Here is an 18,929-nt window from a genome sequence, read left to right as displayed (position 1 = left end):
AGTTTGATCCATGAAATTCTCAATAATTCTAAGAAAATGCCATTTTAAATGTTATTTTACTATTTATGGTCTCTTTTTAAGAAAAAAAAATATGGTGAGATCTTTTTTGTTCACGCTGATTCGTTCGTTACCTTTGCTTTGTGCTTTATTTTGTACAATTTGCATGAATAAGCACAACTGACAACACTGATACCACATGAAATAAAGCTGTAGGATAGGCCCGCTGACAACACTTATACCACATGAATAAAGTTGTAGGATAGGCCCGCTGACAACATTTATACCACATGAAATAAAGCTGTAGGATATGCCCGCTGACAACACTGATACCACATGAAATAAAGTTGAAGGTTGATATGTTCATTTATTAAAATCAAGTGATAAAAAATAAACCATAAATAACAACAAAATATACAACTTATCACTCAGTCAACTCATTGAACTTTCATCGACCCAAGGCTGTAGGTTCTGTAGTGCATGTAACGATGAATTGCTCATACATAAAGGGTCTCTGATGTCATACACAGTTTTATTAGCCTCGGACTGAAGACTCATCATCAACCGATTGGCTGCCTGGCGCTCCGCTTCCCGCTCCTCAGCTGTTTGCCGCCTGTAATTAAAATAGATCCGTGTTCACATCGCACAATTAAAACAAACTAGAAAATATCATTTTCGAACAAAACGACAAACGCACATAAAAAAAAAGTCTGCAACGTACTGGATAATTGAGAGCTCCACCTATTCCATGGGATACAGCATTTATGAACATTAGTTCTTTTGTAGTTTTGACAAGTCGTATGTCTTTGTTTCTGAAGGCAGAGTGATCGTCATTGGAAGAAATAATATTTTGATTGTTACACAAAAATACACTTATATTTTGGTATGATGTAAAGACGTCGATTACCACGAGGAAACACACACTTGATTCTGAATAGGTGTACATCATATGTTGTGGGATGAATCTTAAAACAGGCTAATATTTTTGTCAAACTTTATAGTAAAGGGAAATAAAGCTGATATATATTTCTTTTCAAACTTGATACCTGGTTGATAGAGGTTTAGTCTATCATACAGAATTCGAAAAATAACTGCTAGTATTTGCTATAACTGCTAAAATTTGCTATTGGTACGATGTAGACGTACCAGTTCTCACATTATACTAATTCAATGTCCTCAATCATATCACCAATGATTAAAATTTGTAATGAACTAAAATGTAGGCAAGAAGAAAAAAAAAACTGCGGGCGGTAAGTATTCATTGACCCGACAAAGTGTATGCAATACACCAACATAAAAATATCAACAGTTTACACAAGATTCGCAAATATCTGAAATAGGAACAAATTTATGTCTTAATTTTATTACAACTATGGTATTAAATATAGGGTGTCTTGTAAAATACACCACGAGATAAAAACTTCACAAGATTACACACAATGCATTATTCTCCGACACTATATTTAGTTTAAAGACAAACATCAAAAACCATATGCAACGAAACAACGAATTATTATTAGCGTAAGAATCATCTCGAAGATTTTCAATGCTTACACGTACAGTGTAGTCATTCTATTTAAAAAAAAAAAAAAAAAAAAAAAAAAAAAAAAAAAAAAAAAAAAAACACCGTGTAGAAAATGTAAATGGTAACGTTGCGTAAAATATTTGAATAAATTCTCGAAATATATCGGTAAAAAACTAATTAACTGAAGCTAGGGTACTGGTTTGCCAGATTTCAATTTTTGTTAAAAATGTAGACAAAATATTTAGGATACACAAATGTCACCATGATATATTACTGCAATAAAAGATTTTTCTTAAAGAATGAAGTTTGGGTACAACTTTGAAAAGCTATCCAAATTGTTTATGTTGATGTTTTCGTCACTACACATCTTTCTTAAATATTGGTTCTTATCAAATTTTGTAGGTAAATAGCTTTCAGTATTCAATTTCACCCTAGCAAAATAAAATTCCGTGTTCAGTCACAAGAATTTGCGTGGTGTCCATGCACTTAAGCCATTCATGACAAAATAAACTAATTATTTTAAATGAAACAATTGACATTATTACAGACGAATAAATGCAACAAGTAAAAGCTTGAGAGTGAAGGCACTGTCAACGGATCTGTGATAGTGATCGTGGTCAAAACAACTGAAGAAATAAAAATACACATTTATATTTTGTCAGAACATTGTTTTTTTTAAACCGACATGTATAATCTAAAAAAGTAAATTATATCAATATACGTGAAATTCTTGTAATTTTTATTATTTTATTATTATATCATATTAATCATTTCCATCCCCTGTTCGATATTCACTTATTTGTAAAAATCGGAAAGATTTTGTTTTGAAATTTTCTATACTACTCCATGTTCATTAATTCAATCTATATTATTATTATTATTATTATTATTATTATTGTTATTATTATTATTATTATTATTACTGTTTTGTGTGTTATGAATTATTTACCTCCATTTGGTTCTTCTGTTTTGGAACCACGTTTTGACCTGTGCATCCGTCATCTTTAACCCTTTGGCGAGGGCTGATCTTTCTGCCGAAGCTAAATATTTTTGTCTGTGGAAACGTTTCTCAAGTTCCATGATCTGCAGTCTAGAGAATGAGGTCCTGGGTTTCTTCCGTTTTGGTGGAGTTCTGTTCTGATATGGATGACCTATTCTTCTGGTAACTGAAAGAGTGTGCATAATTGAAAATAACTTCCCGTGTGTCAAATGCAATACATACAAATGTATTATCTTTTCAAAAATATAAGGAAACTAAATAAGTATTTTGAAGATATTGATGTAAATAATTTTCATAGTGGTCTGCTTTTAATGAATATGTGATTTTTTTCAATGATTTCCATAAAATAAGCAACATCTACAAAATGGCATGATATTCTGGGGTATTCAATACCTTTGAAAAAAGGAAACTCAATTCACTGTTTAACGAAATATTTGTCCAGCTGCATGATTTCGTCTTGAATCAAATAGTTTTATTTTTATTGTTGTGTTTTTAAAACAAACGTTTCAATGCTATAGCTTGTTCCATTTTAGTTCTGCTTTCGCCGTTTAAGGGAAAAAGAAAACTTTAGACAGAATGAAAGTGAACTCATAAAATTAATACTTACTACTGTATCTGTCTCTCCGAAGGTCCATCCAACCGGGAAATGTGTACGATGATAACACCGGGACTACTGGGTTCGGTCGCGGAATACCTGGCAGCGCCAATGATGGCATACCACAAAGTCCGAATGGAACATATGACATAGGTTGAATGCACGGAACTATGCTAGAATAACCTGAATTTTCTGTAGTTTGTTTTTTCTCTGTCTCTTGTGTTTCCACATGTTGCGATTCCTCCTCATCTTCAGAGGTTGTATCATGAGGTATATTATGTTCCTCTGGAGATTTATCACTATTGTCCAATATCCTACTAATTCCAAATGATAATTTAGCCACAGTTTTATTTTGTCCACCGTTCTCTGACCTTGGCAAATTGTTCTTTTCTTTCACGCTATTAGTTTGATCTTTATTTAATTTTAATGGTTCCATTTTAACACCTGTTTTTAACTTTTTATCCAAAATTTCTCTGGATAGTTTTAAACCAACAAAGACTCATGTTAAAGATAAGATAACTCCCTATTACAACATCATTAATAAAAAAATCACCAATTTAACGGACAACATGAGAAACAGGCATTACTTCTCAAGAAAATATATTGGATATCTTTATCTGGTAAACCCCGCCTTTCTTTCATTATAGAACAATTTGGAGTTCTGACATAGGGGAAATGTGGTGCTAATAGATCTATCGCGTTTGGGAAGATATTTAGAATAAATTCCTTGTCAACAAAGATAATTACGAATTTGTCAGTAAAAATGAGTGAACGAATCATTATGATCCGTAGGTTTTCTGTAAAGTTTAAAATATTTTTGGGACATTAATTAGCACTACGAGACCATATAAATCCAAAACTTTTATATTAATGCATGTATAATATCATTTTTAGAACAGTCGAAAATCAAAACTATTGTGTCAATTCTTATTTGATAGCTTTTATATATTTTTTGTTACATTTTTATTCTGTGGAACGAGACCACACAAATACGTGAATACACACGTTGTTTTGTTTTGAGGTATATCTACTCAGAAGTTGAATAGTCTTCTATAAAATTTTAATGATGAATTTCGTGACCATTGAATCTTTGGTGTTGATAGAAGAAATGAAATACAACACTAAACAAATATCTGAATAACAGTATTTACAAACAAATCTTTTTTGGGATCAGCAATGTATCACCGATAAGTTCCTATATCATTCACGAAACCTCTCTTCAAATTGGTTTATCATTACATTATTATACAAAAATCTTCAAATCAGATCTTTTTGACAAATCATTTTAAGTCTTATTTTTAATTGTATATAAACAACATTTATCTAAACTAGCATTAGATAAGCTAATGTGTTTTATTTTAAGTAGATATACGATTGTTGATACACCGTTGACAGAGCACGTTAAATATTTGAAGCAGTCGGTGTCGGAATTCTGCATTGGCATGGAATTGGTTCTCGTCAAAGCTCTGTTAATGAGATTCTAAAGGCGAGAACCTGACACTATCTTTCAGAGAGGCGTAAGGGAGGTTAACTTGTAGTATTAAGGTCAAGTTAGATTATTTGATCCCGCATACTTAAACACGTGTAAAATTAACCACCTAATGACATTACAAGAATGACAAAAACCTAATTGTCGAATTCGAGAAATGTTTAGTAAACATGCAGACTACGAGGACTTGGGATACCGGCTCACCAATTTTCATTAGTTTTTTTTAAGATTTAGGCGTAAACTGAGGTTAGTTTGAAAAGAAGTAAAAAATTAAAATAAAGAACAAATGAACCAAGTAGTAAACAAAAAAGTAAAAGAAAAATTTAATCAATTCTAGAAAAAAAAAACAAAGTACAAAACAAAAACAAAAGAAAAAAAATAATAATAAAAAAATAAAAAAAACAGGTGGCTGCAGTATGCAAATAAAAATCATTAACAAGTCGTAAACATAAAAACTAGAAAATGGAAACGAAAATCTACAAGAATGAGTGAGAATTTATCTATATCAAAACAATATATTGTCCGCGTTTTTCCAATAAAATCCTTGCCAAAAACATTTTTGGATAGAGAAGACTGAGTAAATTTTCGTCAAAAAACATTTTTCAACTATATAAGCAATAGGATCAGAAGTAAAATGTTAGCGAATAGTTTTCATTTATTTAACTCCTTACATTTGGTTATCATTTTTTTTTAAATATTTGGTTATGGTATTTTTTTATATAGTCACTTCCTTTTACATGACAGACATAATTCATCTGTATTTGACATTGTACTTCAATGTATTTTCCTCTTCGACGTTACATTACCATTGTTGATGCTCATAATTAGTTTTAAGAATGACTTTATCTCAGACAATCGCTTATTTTACAAATGGTCAATAAACACGAAAATGATCTTTTGCCGTTGAAAGCCGCGTATCTGTCAATTCTTATCCCTCATTTCATTACTTAAACCCTTCCGATGTCACGAAAAACCGAGAAATTCCTCACGGAAAACAATTTCCACGATTGTCCCAAGACACTGCCATCCATAAGTATACCAATAGCACCAAATTTGTTGTTTCTTAAAAAATTTCTCGCATTGTATTATGGAAATCTTCACTGCAGTGAACTTGACGAGGGACGTTAACACTTTTTAGAAGGTTTCATTAGCGCTATCAGAAAGCATTTTACACCTTTCGCAATTGCTTCTGTTCTCGATGGCAAAAGGTTGCAGTCTAGATTCAATAAAAAGCTAAATTAGTTCACAGGCTATGGCCCAACTATCAGACTATCTATTATACACTTATTTCATTTACACGCAAAAAGGGTTTTACAAGTCCCAGTGGGAATTTTAAAACAATTGTCTATTGAAAGCTAAATAAGAAAGTTCCCTGACAAATAATGTCTTGAAATAATAGAAAATAGAACGTAATATTAGCCGTCAAACTACGGAAATTAGAATAAATGTAACAGGCACTCACATATAACTATAGTCTGTCAGGAGGATGTGTGAATAGTGAAATATCATCCGATACAAAGGAGTTTGTTTAAACTAACGGTCATTGTCCAGACATTACTAATCGGTCTACTTACATCACTATAAATGAAAAGGGATGATACGTTACTTTTATAAATACAATTAGAATTAAATTTAACGAATTAAATTTGTTTAAAGAATAATCAGTTCATCATACTGTATGCAAGGGACTGCCGAAGTTACACGCCTTTATTACCATACCAAACCTATCCCAAATAAGCTATTAGAACAGGGCTATGTTGCCACAAGATTAAAGTCATCATTTCAAACATCACGAAGATGTTGATCTTTATATTATGGTCATTTCCACCTTGAGAACACTTGTTCACAATGTCCTATTTAGTTTCCCTCCCTCGCTGTAACCCGGTTTCATATCATATGTGCAACTCGACGGGTGTTTTAGAAGAGCAGAGGATACTTACTCTACCGGTGTAAATGTTCCATTCTCCAAGTGCGAGTCCTGGTTGCTGGTTTGTTCTTAAGTTTTATGTATATTATTTTAATTAATATTTGTGTTTTTATGGTGTTTTATTCGTTTGTTTGTTTGTTGTTTGTTTTTGTCTTGCGTTTGTCCTCGGATCATGAATATCCTGTTCATCGTACTTATCACTATAGTCTATGGTTTTACATAAGTGACAAAATAAAACAAAAATATTTATCAAATAAATTACATTTGCTGTTTCGCTGTTATGGTCAGTGTGATATTCCCGAGTTAGCAATCAAGGATAAACATGCGAGTACCTTCTGTTTCTTTAGTTATGATCTTTTTTTTTTCCATATTTTATCGAACATGGCATTGTTGGCATTATTTTCATAAAAGTAATAGATACTCATCCTACTGGTTCACCTGGTCCATCCACAGTTTTATGGTGTAGTAATAGAATTATTGTCATTATTAATTGGCAATAGTAAATTATTCAAATACGATCACAAGTGCCGGACAATGCAATTATTGAACGAGCGTGAGGAACTTATCCCGCGCACGAATGTGAATCTCAAAGCAATCTCGGAACGAGCGATTTCAATTTTGCTATTCACGATGATAATCAATCTATCATCCTATTTATAGACTTTCTATGACAATTTTGCTATTTTTCAAAAATAAAAAAAAATCGTCACATGAAGAATTGGTGGGAGAAGTTCGAAATTTAAAACACAGGATTTACTACTTTCTATACAGATATTACATTTAACTAATATTAATACTAACTGTTTTTTTTAATACATGCCGCAGCAGTTATCAATTCTGAAAATATCTTCTTTGTACCTTTATGATTATCTTGGTTAATAATTTTATCTGCTTATTAATACTACTAACTAACTTATTGTACGGTATCGTACACGTGAAGTTGCAAGCATGATTCGAATACGTTATAGGCCTTAATGCTATTGTACTAATCTGAGAACATTTTAAAAGATTTTATTTTTTTATTAAAGTTTTTGGATGACTGCTGTCGTAGTTTTCTTTTAAGGTTACAGACCACCAGTGCAACCAATGAGCATTTGGAAAGTATGCAAAAATAGTCCTACGCAGAAATTACCCCTGTTCCTCATAGTGCTGTGAAAAAAGTTTTCATTTTATTTTAAAAATTGAAACAGTTTCTGAAAGGAAAAATAGTTCTGTACATTTTATAGGTGCATTTTGCTTCTTGTGATGTGAAGGCTAATGTCCATAATGATTTCTAAATATACCCCTATCTTGTGAAAACACTGGGATTTCCCATGTTATTTATAGACCCTTCACTTCCGGTGACCAATACTGCACTGCAAGTCTGCTAACCCCACATGCCATTCTGAGGATTGTGAGCTGACATATGTAGAATCATGCTGATATATAGTCCTCTGCAGGTTAAAGTTAAGGTAAAGCCCAGAGAAGCCATTGAATATTGTGAAATTAGCACAGAAGCCTATGGGAAGTGGAATTAGTGGTTTCTAGCCTTAAAGCTTTTTACTGCTGTACTAATATAAAGGTCTAATTTTTAAGTAGTTTATGTATAATTTTCATCTTTATAATGGCACCTTGCTTTGAAATAGTTAAAATTCTAGCATCCATAGATTTCACGGACAACCCTGTGGTGGTTATAACACTTCAGAGGAAAACCGAAAGATGACAAAAATTGGACTATGATCATTAACAATAACTATCTTAGATATATAAGAGACAGCAATATCAATTTATGGTTTCTTTGTTAATATTTGAGAATAAACATTTGGAATGTAGAATATATCGCAGACATATACGATGCTAATTTGATCTTAGTGTGACAGTATTGTCACAAATCAGTTAATGGTGTTTAGAATTTTTACTCCAACCGTATTTTCGATTATCGCCGAGACATTTTATTTTTTGACGTAGCCACGGTCCTCCTACGACATTGTATTAAAGCATCCGAGCTTTCATTCAAGAAGCATGTACTCATGGACATATTAACTGTACCAAGAATTGTTCAGTAGTAAGAGATCATCTGCATGTAAAAGAAGGGGATTTAGCTAAATTACTTGTATATTTACATTAAATGTTACATTCAAAGAACGCCAACAGAAATTTACACAGGCCAAGCAGTTCGTTTCGATAAGGATACCGAAATACACTCTCTTAGAAGGGTGTTCGCTGCTCATGTTCAGTCATTTTTGACAGATTTTCGGACTCCTCTGGTTTTATCCATTTCATAGCATTAATATTTTTTGTCCAGTGACTCCCCCACTTTTCTTTTCATAATTTCATTAAACACACCTAAAAATGTTATTTGAGAAGTTTTTGTGATTTTTTGTTATTTCTTCGGCGTTTTTAATAGATAAAACATACCAATTCAAAACCTATGGAAAATCCAGAGAAATCGTTTTTCTCGCCAAAATTCAAATACTTATATTAAAAAAAAAACGAACACACTGACCTATATTTTTTTTTATTTATATTGTTCTTAAAAGATTTTACAACCCTTTGATGTCCTTGTTTTCTTTTTAACTGAGCAGCGAACAACCTTAATTAGAGCATGAGACAATATAAGCAGGACACAGATACTATACTAATACTACTGTGTTAGACCGAAAAGATGGTTTTTAAAATAGGAGTTAAGGGAACCAAGATTCGAGTGGAATTCAAAGGAATATACACCAAATATAAGGACTATAGAAAGGGAAAATAGACATACCCACCAAATCATGAAGTAACCAAAATAACACGTACAAAGAAACCAAAGTAACTCCCCTAAATCAACACATCTACACTAGCATTGAATGGATACAAAATTGTGGGGGTAACTATACTGTCATTTCACTGGCGATATTATTGACCGTTTTCATAAAGGTTTATTTTATTGTGTATATGTTAAGCAAAACACCCATCTGTATAACAAAACGTGTTTGGAATGTTGTGAAGTCCGAACTGGTAGACTCTTAGTCTAAATTATCTTTATGAGATGGAAAACCAAATGGTATAAATTGTCCTAATAATACGCATATATACAATAAATATCTAAGTATAGACTCAAAGGAGCACGCAGTTTTTACTATTAATTCATACCATATGAATGAACTAAACACATATGAAATTTGCCGTTAGTATGTCAGTATTATAATCAACATTTTGTGACTTTTATTCTTTCATTTTTTTTTAGAAAATAATAATGGGCGATATCACGACTTTCATAATTCCACACTCCCTTACGAAATTCATCATAAGGATTTTCAAATGTGTAACATCATGAACATGGTTCCAACTAAGAAGAAACATAATTAAACAGCAATAAATTACCATCTTCATGGGGAAATAACTATGTACATGTACGTATATCATTAGTACTTGGATTCATTCAATCAATGGTATATTTCACAATTATTTAATTTGATTGTTTTTCTCATATGGGCAAGAAAGGTTACTTTCCATAAACGAGCTTGGTACTTTGACGCCATTAACGTCGATAGGTCCGCAGTCCACATTCTAATAATTCCAAACTAAATATAAGGATTTGATGAAAGAACAAAAATTAAGTTTGATTTAAATCAATTAGAAAAAAATAAGTTATAAGAATTGTTTTTAGTTTTTGACCAAGTTATGCTCGCATTCGCGGTTTATGAACAAGCATAAACTGCCTTAAAGTCGGGTCAAAAATTAAAAACAATATTCGATTAAATGTATGACACAATCAATTTCATGACATCAGTTTTATAAAGAGAAGACAAGATAAGTATTTATTAAGCTTATTGTCTCGGACACGTGTTTTCAGTTCATTATCTGGTGGAAACAAAGTATACGTTCATTTGTATTTACTTTCACGTTCATGGAAAATACATAATGTTTACTGAGGTTTTATTATATATGTTTTCGTTTGTTAGGTTTTTATTGTGTTGCTTTTAGCTTGTTAATATGTCGAGTTTATTTGCCTCTTGGGTTTCGACTATACATTTCACTATGAATGAAACATTTTTACACCTTTCAAAAGTGTTGCCAAACTATGAAAAATATTAGATGAAAATTATCTCAGGTGATGTCAATCATAATAGCTGTATGCTATATTTCTTATATATAAAGCCGTTTGTTAAAATCAGAATCTATGCGCTTTATAGTTGTTCGCCTTTTTTATGGATTTTCGTGTAATCATGGAAGCTACTAAATCAAGAGACCAAGTCTCCCGTGGAAAACAATGTCTCTCTTGCTTACAGTATGGCATTTTTGTTATAAACAGCTAAACAACGCATAGCCATATAAAATATTAGCTTTACAGATAAAACAGATACGGAAGATATGAATTAAAAAAAAATAAGGAAACTAAAGGCATGAAAAACTTCTATAAGTGCTGAAGAAAAATAAATATAACTGGAAATGATATCTGACTATTTTTTTTTTTAATTTTACGCTTTGAAATAAGTAGATGCAATTGAGATACTTTGTGATGACTGAATCGATGATTTTTCAACGGATAGCTGGGTTAAGGAACCCGACTAAATAGTTCACGAAATACTACTGTGTCAACGCACGAAATGATGGCAGTTTTGATACACCATGAGTGTCGACATAGTCATCTACTGTAATTATGTTTAATTGAAAGAGGTTAGTTTAAAAATTTAACAAGTACGAACTAAATCATAAGGATGACTTCAGTAATGTCAATTCAAGACAGTTTTTTTTTCAAAAATAAACAGCATTGACATTTTCAGAATCGGACAACTAGGGACATCGCCAACGTATTGTTCACCGAGAAAAACATATCGTTCTTCAACCTTCATAAGCGCTTTCTTTGAGTTAATTGGTGCGTAAAACGACATAACTTGTATACCATATTCGTGCCTTTTATATTCCAGTTTCAGTTGAATCACTTTTGATGAACCGAATTGCAGCTGCAATGCTCTAATTGATTATACAAACTGGTTTGTACCCTACTTTGTTTAATTTCAAATAACAAAATACTTAAACAATAAAATTGTTTTTAAATGCTATAATCCATTATTCAATGCAAATAAAAGATGCAAAGTGATAATGTCTTACTTCACTATGATGCTAGAGGGAGTAAGATTTGATTTATCGGACCTGTCAGACTTGCGCCTTTGTGGCAAAAAATTGTCCATCTGAAGAGCTATCTTAGAAATTAAGTAGTATTAGCTGAAATAGATACACGATGGACTGGTCCCAGGGGATCGTTTCTACTGATTACCCTTATTACGTTCTTAGATAATTTGCCATTGAATCCATGCTTATTAAATTTGCCGTATAGAATTAAGAGGGTTGAATCATTTAATCAAGTTTAAGGACTATTCATGTAGCATGAGAAAATGGGCCTTAATTGAAGGAGGTTTATCTCTATAGAACTATGACTGTTACTCTGCCTTCTAAATCAAATAAACTGAAAACTTTCTCACCCTGGGACTAAGAAATGAACAAACCTTTTAACTTAAATGAATTGTCATGATTCCTCGGTGTATAAGACTAGTATCAACGCCATTCACCATTGGAAAACCAGGAACGATCGTATAATAATACAGAAAACTACTATATAATCGAAGATTTTATTGGCCTTTATTGCAAATTTTACTTGATGATAACACCTGCCTCTGAACAATTACTACTAGTCTTTAATGTCACTGCTAAAATGCCTTAATTGATTCTGAGTGCAAAAAGGAGGAATAGGGAATTCTACTCTTTTGAAGTAAAGTTTTAACTTATGATTTTGAATTGTGATGTATGGTCGGTTCATTTTAATCAGTGAAAAAGTGATGATATAAAGCATACTTATCAAATATACATGAAGGAAGACACAAACCAGTGATGATATGAATGCATGAAAAATTATAAATCTCTTTGTTCCGCAAACACGTCAAAATTTAGATTTAGTATGTTTTTATAAGCTTCCCTAGATGGAACTTGAAATCCGGAAATTTTAACCTTTTTCTTGATAAATGTTATTTTGGATTATGTTCTTTCACTGGAACAGCTTATACTTTGAAAAGATAATATGTGTTAAACTTGGAATGGTTTTTCCCAAAACTTTTTCGAGACCACTTTGGTACATTATTATTATTATCATTGTACTTGTACATACACTTTTTGTTGGTGTATTTAAATGTTTTTTTTTTAATAATTTACAATTATACGTTTTTTTACATGTTATTTATTCAGGAAAACTTTCATTACTTAGGATTCAAGTCCTATCGAAGTATGAAATGTACAATTTGCCTTGAGGCAATGATGTACACTGTATTAATAACTCAATGTTTCTCACAATGTGTTTATATTGGTTATACTACAGGACTTGTGATAGTGTGTTAAATTTCATAACTCAGTAAATCCCCTGTATATTTATACAGTCGAGAACCTCCATAGTTGTACTGTATCCCTTTTGTAATGTATTTTCCACTTAGAAAGGATCTTATTGGTTAAGATTTTTAAGGGGCAGTTTCTTATTTTAAGTCCTCAATTTCGTATTGCTATATGTTAATTGGTTATGCACAACTTTGACATGAAAGCTTATTGTTGCGAGCGAGTCGTACTCCACGTTAAAGTCAGACGGAATTGGCTTGGTTTTTTTATTTGTATATAATTGATTTTGTGTTTGTCCCATTGACAGTTTCACAATTCGTTGCTCCGCTTTTAATACTTTACATGATATTATTCTCTTAATCAGTCAAACTGTAGTTTTCACATGGTTAATGCATTGAGACCGTTGAAACATAATAATTTCATTAAATACTGCATTTGCATCAAGTGTAAGAAGTTTAAAGCAAAAGAAATCGCCTATAAATATTTTCTTAATTTCTCACTTTTTTTAACTGTTATTGTAATGTGCATTTTGTACTTTTTTGTTTACGTATTCTAACATCTATGTTAAGTTGTGCGATATCAGTTGTACTTTTGCTTAAAACTTGCAATGACGTTTCAATTGTACTGGTCAAGTAAAAAAAAAACCCGTTTTTAATCTCTTTAAAAGCATTTAGAAATTTGATAGTACCTTTTTTGACACAGTTTTAAATCATTTTTAAGGGTATCTTTGGGAAAAGCCAATATATGGTATCGCTGCTATAATATTTCTTGGACTTAGTATGTTTGAAACTAAAATTGTTTTTGGTAAATTTTGCTTATATTTATATTATTTATTGTGCAATGTTGACACATTTGGGTTTTCAGAGATCCAATTGTCGCTTAATAGTAATTAATAAACTACCTCTTAAATGCCGCATTTGATTATATGGTTTTCCCATGATAGAAAAACAATTTATTGTTATGAATAAATGCGTTTGATACCAAATTATATAACAGAAATTCCAAAATAATTTGTAGAGCGAAAAAGCGACGACAAGCAGGCCATTCTGGGATAGAATACTACTCTGGTACTCTTCAATTCATTGATTTCTGTCATTACTGGGGCTTTTTTAACTTTTGATGAATTCATTTTGCTAATTTAATAATATGGGATCATTACATTGGAAGGCAATAGTCACTTGGGAGTTTTTATCATGATATGTAGACAGACCAATCAATTTCTATAAGAAGTTGATAGACGGCTGTAAGGTTAAATAAATATCACATTACATGTATAAATTAATTATAGTCGGGCAACTCTTGTATTATTCCCTCCACTAGTCAGCCAATGGTCCGTATAATTAAACTTTATATTGTTATACGGCAGTACACTGGGATCTAATTGAAGCCATTAGAAATTGGCCATTTATCGTTGGAGCTGTGATACGTGTGTTTATCTCCAAGAAATCTGCATCAATTCATTATTTCTTTGTTTTGAGGACATACGGGTGAATTGACAAAAAGAACTGAAAACAAAGCTAAAATTGGGTTATTATGGTGAAAATGAAATTACGCGTGTAAATTATTTAGTGTAAACTTAATAAAGAAATTACTCGTATTCACGAAAGAGTTTCCAAAGTTTTCCGCTAATTCTAAAATGCATCAACATTATTAACATTCTCCTTATACATAAACGCGAATAAAATGGTAGATTTTATCGGCGGTATGGAATTACAGATTTCAAGTAAATATAACAGAAGTTTCCATTTTATAAATGTATTCAAGTAACAATGGTATTTACCTAGTCTTCGTTCTCTAAAATCTTAGTATTGTCCCCTCGATTTTTACTGTACAAATTAAACGATAACGTCTTTGAGAGAATTGTAGTTGTATGACCAAAAAAGGATTTGTATTGATACAAAATACCAATTATTTTAATACGTGTATTTCAAATTTCGGTATGCTGTATATATATTTCAAGGAGGAACTTCTCATCAACAGCATAAGTACAAAATACATTAGAAGATCTAAAGCAAAAACTAACTTAAAGACAAGAAGTACTCGATAAAAAAAGAAGTCAAATGTAACATCGAGAAATTCTATCAGGGAATGGAACTTCCGTGTTTTAGCAATTTGTAAATGTATGGTATTGAAATTTAGGAACTAATCTATTGAATAAACCGGGACAGGTAAGTCCGACCACTTGGGTTGTGAATAAACTTGGTGACCTTAATCCAGGGACAAAGACCAGACATGGAAAACAGACATACACAACAAAGAACATAAAGTAACTAAAATCATACATACAAAGTAACAAAAGTAAATGAGCAACTCGGACTCCACTAAAAACTGGGAGCATGGACCAGGTGCACCGGTAGGTTAAGCGTCCTCTGCTTTTCTAGAAACATCCTTACTAAGTTACTAAGTTTAAACACACACTAACACATAGATGTTCACATTGAAAAGTTCTGAAGAGGGGGATCTCCTTGTAAAACTTTTCTCAAAGCGGGACATTTGCCAAAATTTTGTTTTCTCGGCATGTTTTATTTTTATCAATATCTTATTTGAACTTAAACCAAATTTCTCGCGACATTCCTTCCCCTGAATGATGACATGTCAAGTTTTCTTGTATTAGTATTACAATGGTAGTAATTATCTTTATCACAGATATGAGATAATTTTTTTTTACAAGGATCGGGGTACTTTAATACGATTTAGACTGACAATTCAAACAAGACAAGAGTTTCCGAAGGTGGCTAAATTTTCCGCTTTGACACGGGAAGTACGTGGAATATTGTTAATTTTTCAAGAAATATCGAGAGGCTTTCGCCGAAAGCGGGAGACACAACAATATATGTTATAACTTTAATATAAAATGAAATATGATTTATCTTTTATTACATTTTTATATAATGTGTTAATTATATATTACAAATGTTAATGACTGTAGAGATAAGACACTTTCCTTCTATTGTAAAACATTTTGCCCAATTGACATCAACAGACGATTAGCTGCCTGTCTTTGTATTTCTTTTTCTTCAGCAACCTGACGCCTGCAAAAAAAGGCAATCGTATATAAATCCATAGGCAAATCTAATTCAAGCGATGCAAATAGCACGATGAAATGAACAAACCGAAGATGTTCATTGTTAAGCTATGCATGAAACGACCTACTTAAATTAAATATTCAGAATGTTAAATTTTTTCAGTTTAAGGATAAATTTGGTGGGGAAAATAGTTTAAGAAAATCATTTCAAAGCTGAGAATTCGGTATATATTCATGTGCATAATAACCAAAAAATCAAAACATTACACACATAATTATTAATATAATACAATATCTATACGCAATAGTTACACATTCCTTCAGTAAATCTTAATTTATTTTGTACAAGTTGTCTACAAAAAAAACAACAAACAAACAAAGCGCTTACTTTATTGTCACACAAGTGGATAAGCGCACATTTAATAATTGCGATTTATTATTGAGAAAATTGTAATAAGTGACTTTTACAATAAATTGTTTAAGCTATATTGATTAAATATGCTTACCTCCACTTTGTTCGTCTGTTTTGGAACCACGTTTTGACTTGTGAATCGGAAATTTTCAATGCTTTAGCCAAATGTGTTCGCTCTGAAGATGCCAAGTACTTTTGTTGTTCAAATCTTTTCTCTAGTTCTATAATTGTTAATCTATTGAAAGACGTCCGGGGCTTTTTCTTTTTTGGAGGCGTTCTGTTTTGGTAAGGATGACCTACTCTCCGTGTTACTGATGAAAAGAGAGAAAAAACAATTCGAAATAAAAGAAAAATAGTGTTATATTTTGAATGTAACAGATTGCGTTATGCTTAAAGTATAAAGACTAACACAAAAGAATAGAAACAAAAATCTAAATGTAAATGGAATAAATCTAGAGCTTAATATTTAAACATTTAATGAGCTAGAACATAAGAGAAAATAAAACAACTCACGTATTTGTCTATCTCTGCTGATATCCTTTAGTGGCCACAGAAATGCAGACCCAGGCATGATATATGGGTTCATCAGTAGTCTGGAATTATTTGTAAATCTGTTAAAATGTTGAATATTCCGTAACGAAAGTTCATGGTTAGGTAACGATATCTTGTCTATATTTTCTTCTTTCAATGAATTGTCATTTTCTTTTAAAATATTGTCTATACCGAATTTTAAAGAGCTATGAAGTACAGTTTCGGCACTTTCCGATAATGACTCGGAGTCTGATTCTCGCAATGTTGTGTTTTCCATTTCAGTTTCTTTACTTAGGTTTGCATCTCCTGAATCTGTCACCTCCATTTTGTTTAAATCTTTGTTTATTTGAAGCCTATTTTCAATTTGTAAGTTCATCACCATTTTGATATCTGAATTACTGATTGAACGAAAGCAATATAACTTAAGCGGGACTGCTAACCCCGCCTTTATGTAATTATGACAAATCTAAGATGATAAGAACGACATCTGCCTGTCTTTGATCAATAAAAGTCTGTCCACTCTATCATTCTTAAACTAATATTTGTTGAATCAGTCTTTAAGCTGACTATTAAAACCCTTTAAATTATATTGAGATTGAACAGAACCCGTTAGTTAGGGGCTGTTGTTTATCTTTTTGTAACCTCTGTAGTGGCTAAATAGAAATTTATTGGCAGTACAATCAATTTTATAGCTATCTCAGACAACTAATTGGAAACTCTACATCGACTCTTAACTCTAATTAACATGTAACAGCCAAAAGAATTAAGAACGTTTTGTGGTCTACAACCCATAAAAAAACTTATAATTTGAATATATGGACTCATAATGCGTGTGGTTTTTGTTTCGATGGTTATTCAAATTATTCATTCCAACCTCAGTTGCTTGATATTTTCAATACTAGTAATTTTATTTTTAAGTAATTAGGATTTCAATATAACTTCCCTTTTTTTCAAAATTTTCATGGACGAGATAAGAAACTTTGCTTTTAAAAAATATATATAATTTTGAAGTTGAATATTGAAAAATACCATAATAATCAAATGAACTTCAAATCAGTGAAAAGATAAGATCATTTCTTGTTAATACTGAATACTTCAGAAATACACCATTTCCATTGATAACTAAACAATTACATTTCGTTTCAAAAACATCCAGTTAAGGAGTCACTATTTTTTCATTTTTATTTCAAGATTTATCTATTGAATATTGGTACCGATCCAATTTTGACACATTAGACACTGTTTTTATGCATCTTAAATAATTTACATTTGCATTTTCAAACACATATAAATTTTTACAGTTTTTTTCTTCCATAAAATATACTGTACAACGTTTTTGCTCAAATGGTAATTTTTTTTCATTTGACATAATAGAAATACTTTTTTTTCCAAATTAAGATATCAACATTTGAAATAATCTATGATGGCATTAACAATAGGAAACATATAGCCTGAAACCAAAATATATCTCTAAATATAAGCAAGTATCAATCGAATGAAGAAACATATACTGGTAATTTTCATACATAAAAGGAAATTGACAATGTGGCAGGGTTCAGTCGTTCCATATTCTCCTTGTCTATCGTTATAATATGTCAAGCATTGAGAAATTTTAAATCAAAGCAACCGACAGTTAATGGAAACAAACGTAAAGTATCATCTGAAATTCAACGGTTATTTACAGTATACACTTCTCCTTTTCCGATTACCTTACCGTAGGGTAATACAAAAAACCCACATCAATAAGTATAATGTCAAAATGCAGCAGCGTTTGTCCCAAGACAGGATTTTGGTAGCGAAAGTAACTGCAAATTTTTTTGTTTGTAAATTTACATTGAACAATGACTTTCTTTGGTCTTTATTATAAAAAAAATAATGCTAATTTGTAAGCGTCTGGTTTTCTGCAGTTTTTAAAGTATAATTGTATGTATTTTTTTAATTTTTAAATCTCTTCTGCACTTGCTGAATTTTGCGACGATCTTTTTTAATCGATCTGAAAATGACGGACTTAAACATGTATAGGAACCATAGATCGCGTTCGATCTTTATAACTACTACGTATACACTGGCCTTTTAAAAATAT

The 18,929-nt window shown here is 31.4% G+C and overlaps 2 protein-coding genes across 2 annotated transcripts; both read right to left on the bottom strand.

Annotated features, from left to right (window-relative positions):
• Positions 1-344: 344 nt before the first annotated feature.
• Positions 345-3,675, bottom strand: LOC148621998 (T-cell leukemia homeobox protein 3-like). Its single transcript, XM_088574028.1, has 3 exons — positions 3,130-3,675; positions 2,472-2,688; positions 345-610 (listed from the first exon to the last, which is right to left on the bottom strand). Exons 1-3 carry the CDS (start codon positions 3,551-3,553, stop codon positions 430-432), a joined length of 822 nt encoding a protein of 273 aa, XP_088430154.1. The 5' UTR covers positions 3,554-3,675; the 3' UTR covers positions 345-429.
• A 12,035-nt stretch (positions 3,676-15,710) lies between these two features.
• Positions 15,711-17,480, bottom strand: LOC148621997 (uncharacterized). The gene is made up of 3 exons (XM_088574026.1): positions 16,829-17,480; positions 16,410-16,626; positions 15,711-15,910 (listed from the first exon to the last, which is right to left on the bottom strand). Exons 1-3 carry the CDS (start codon positions 17,226-17,228, stop codon positions 15,826-15,828), a joined length of 702 nt encoding a protein of 233 aa, XP_088430152.1. The 5' UTR covers positions 17,229-17,480; the 3' UTR covers positions 15,711-15,825.
• Between the last annotated feature and the right edge of the window lie 1,449 nt (positions 17,481-18,929).

This window comes from Perna viridis, chromosome 3, assembly GCF_037379345.1.
Source record: "Perna viridis isolate PV_CMFRI_1.1 ecotype Kerala chromosome 3, ASM3737934v1, whole genome shotgun sequence".
Classification (NCBI taxonomy): domain Eukaryota; kingdom Metazoa; phylum Mollusca; class Bivalvia; order Mytilida; family Mytilidae; genus Perna; species Perna viridis.
Note: the sequence above shows the minus strand (reverse complement) of the source record. Positions and strands in the feature narration are given on the sequence as shown.

Excerpts from the sequence above, each read along its gene's own strand:
- LOC148621998 (XM_088574028.1), bottom strand. The coding sequence starts at position 3,553 with ATGGAACCATTAAAATTAAATAAAGATCAAACTAATAGCGTGAAAGAA. Across the intron at positions 2,689-3,129 it reads TCGGAGAGACAGATACAGTA|TTACCAGAAGAATAGGTCAT; the intron begins GTAAGTATTAAT and ends ACACTCTTTCAG. Across the intron at positions 611-2,471 it reads AACAGAAGAACCAAATGGAG|GCGGCAAACAGCTGAGGAGC; the intron begins GTAAATAATTCA and ends TTTTAATTACAG.
- LOC148621997 (XM_088574026.1), bottom strand. The coding sequence starts at position 17,228 with ATGGTGATGAACTTACAAATTGAAAATAGGCTTCAAATAAACAAAGAT. Across the intron at positions 16,627-16,828 it reads CAGCAGAGATAGACAAATAC|TAACACGGAGAGTAGGTCAT; the intron begins GTGAGTTGTTTT and ends TCTTTTCATCAG. Across the intron at positions 15,911-16,409 it reads AACAGACGAACAAAGTGGAG|GCGTCAGGTTGCTGAAGAAA; the intron begins GTAAGCATATTT and ends CTTTTTTTGCAG.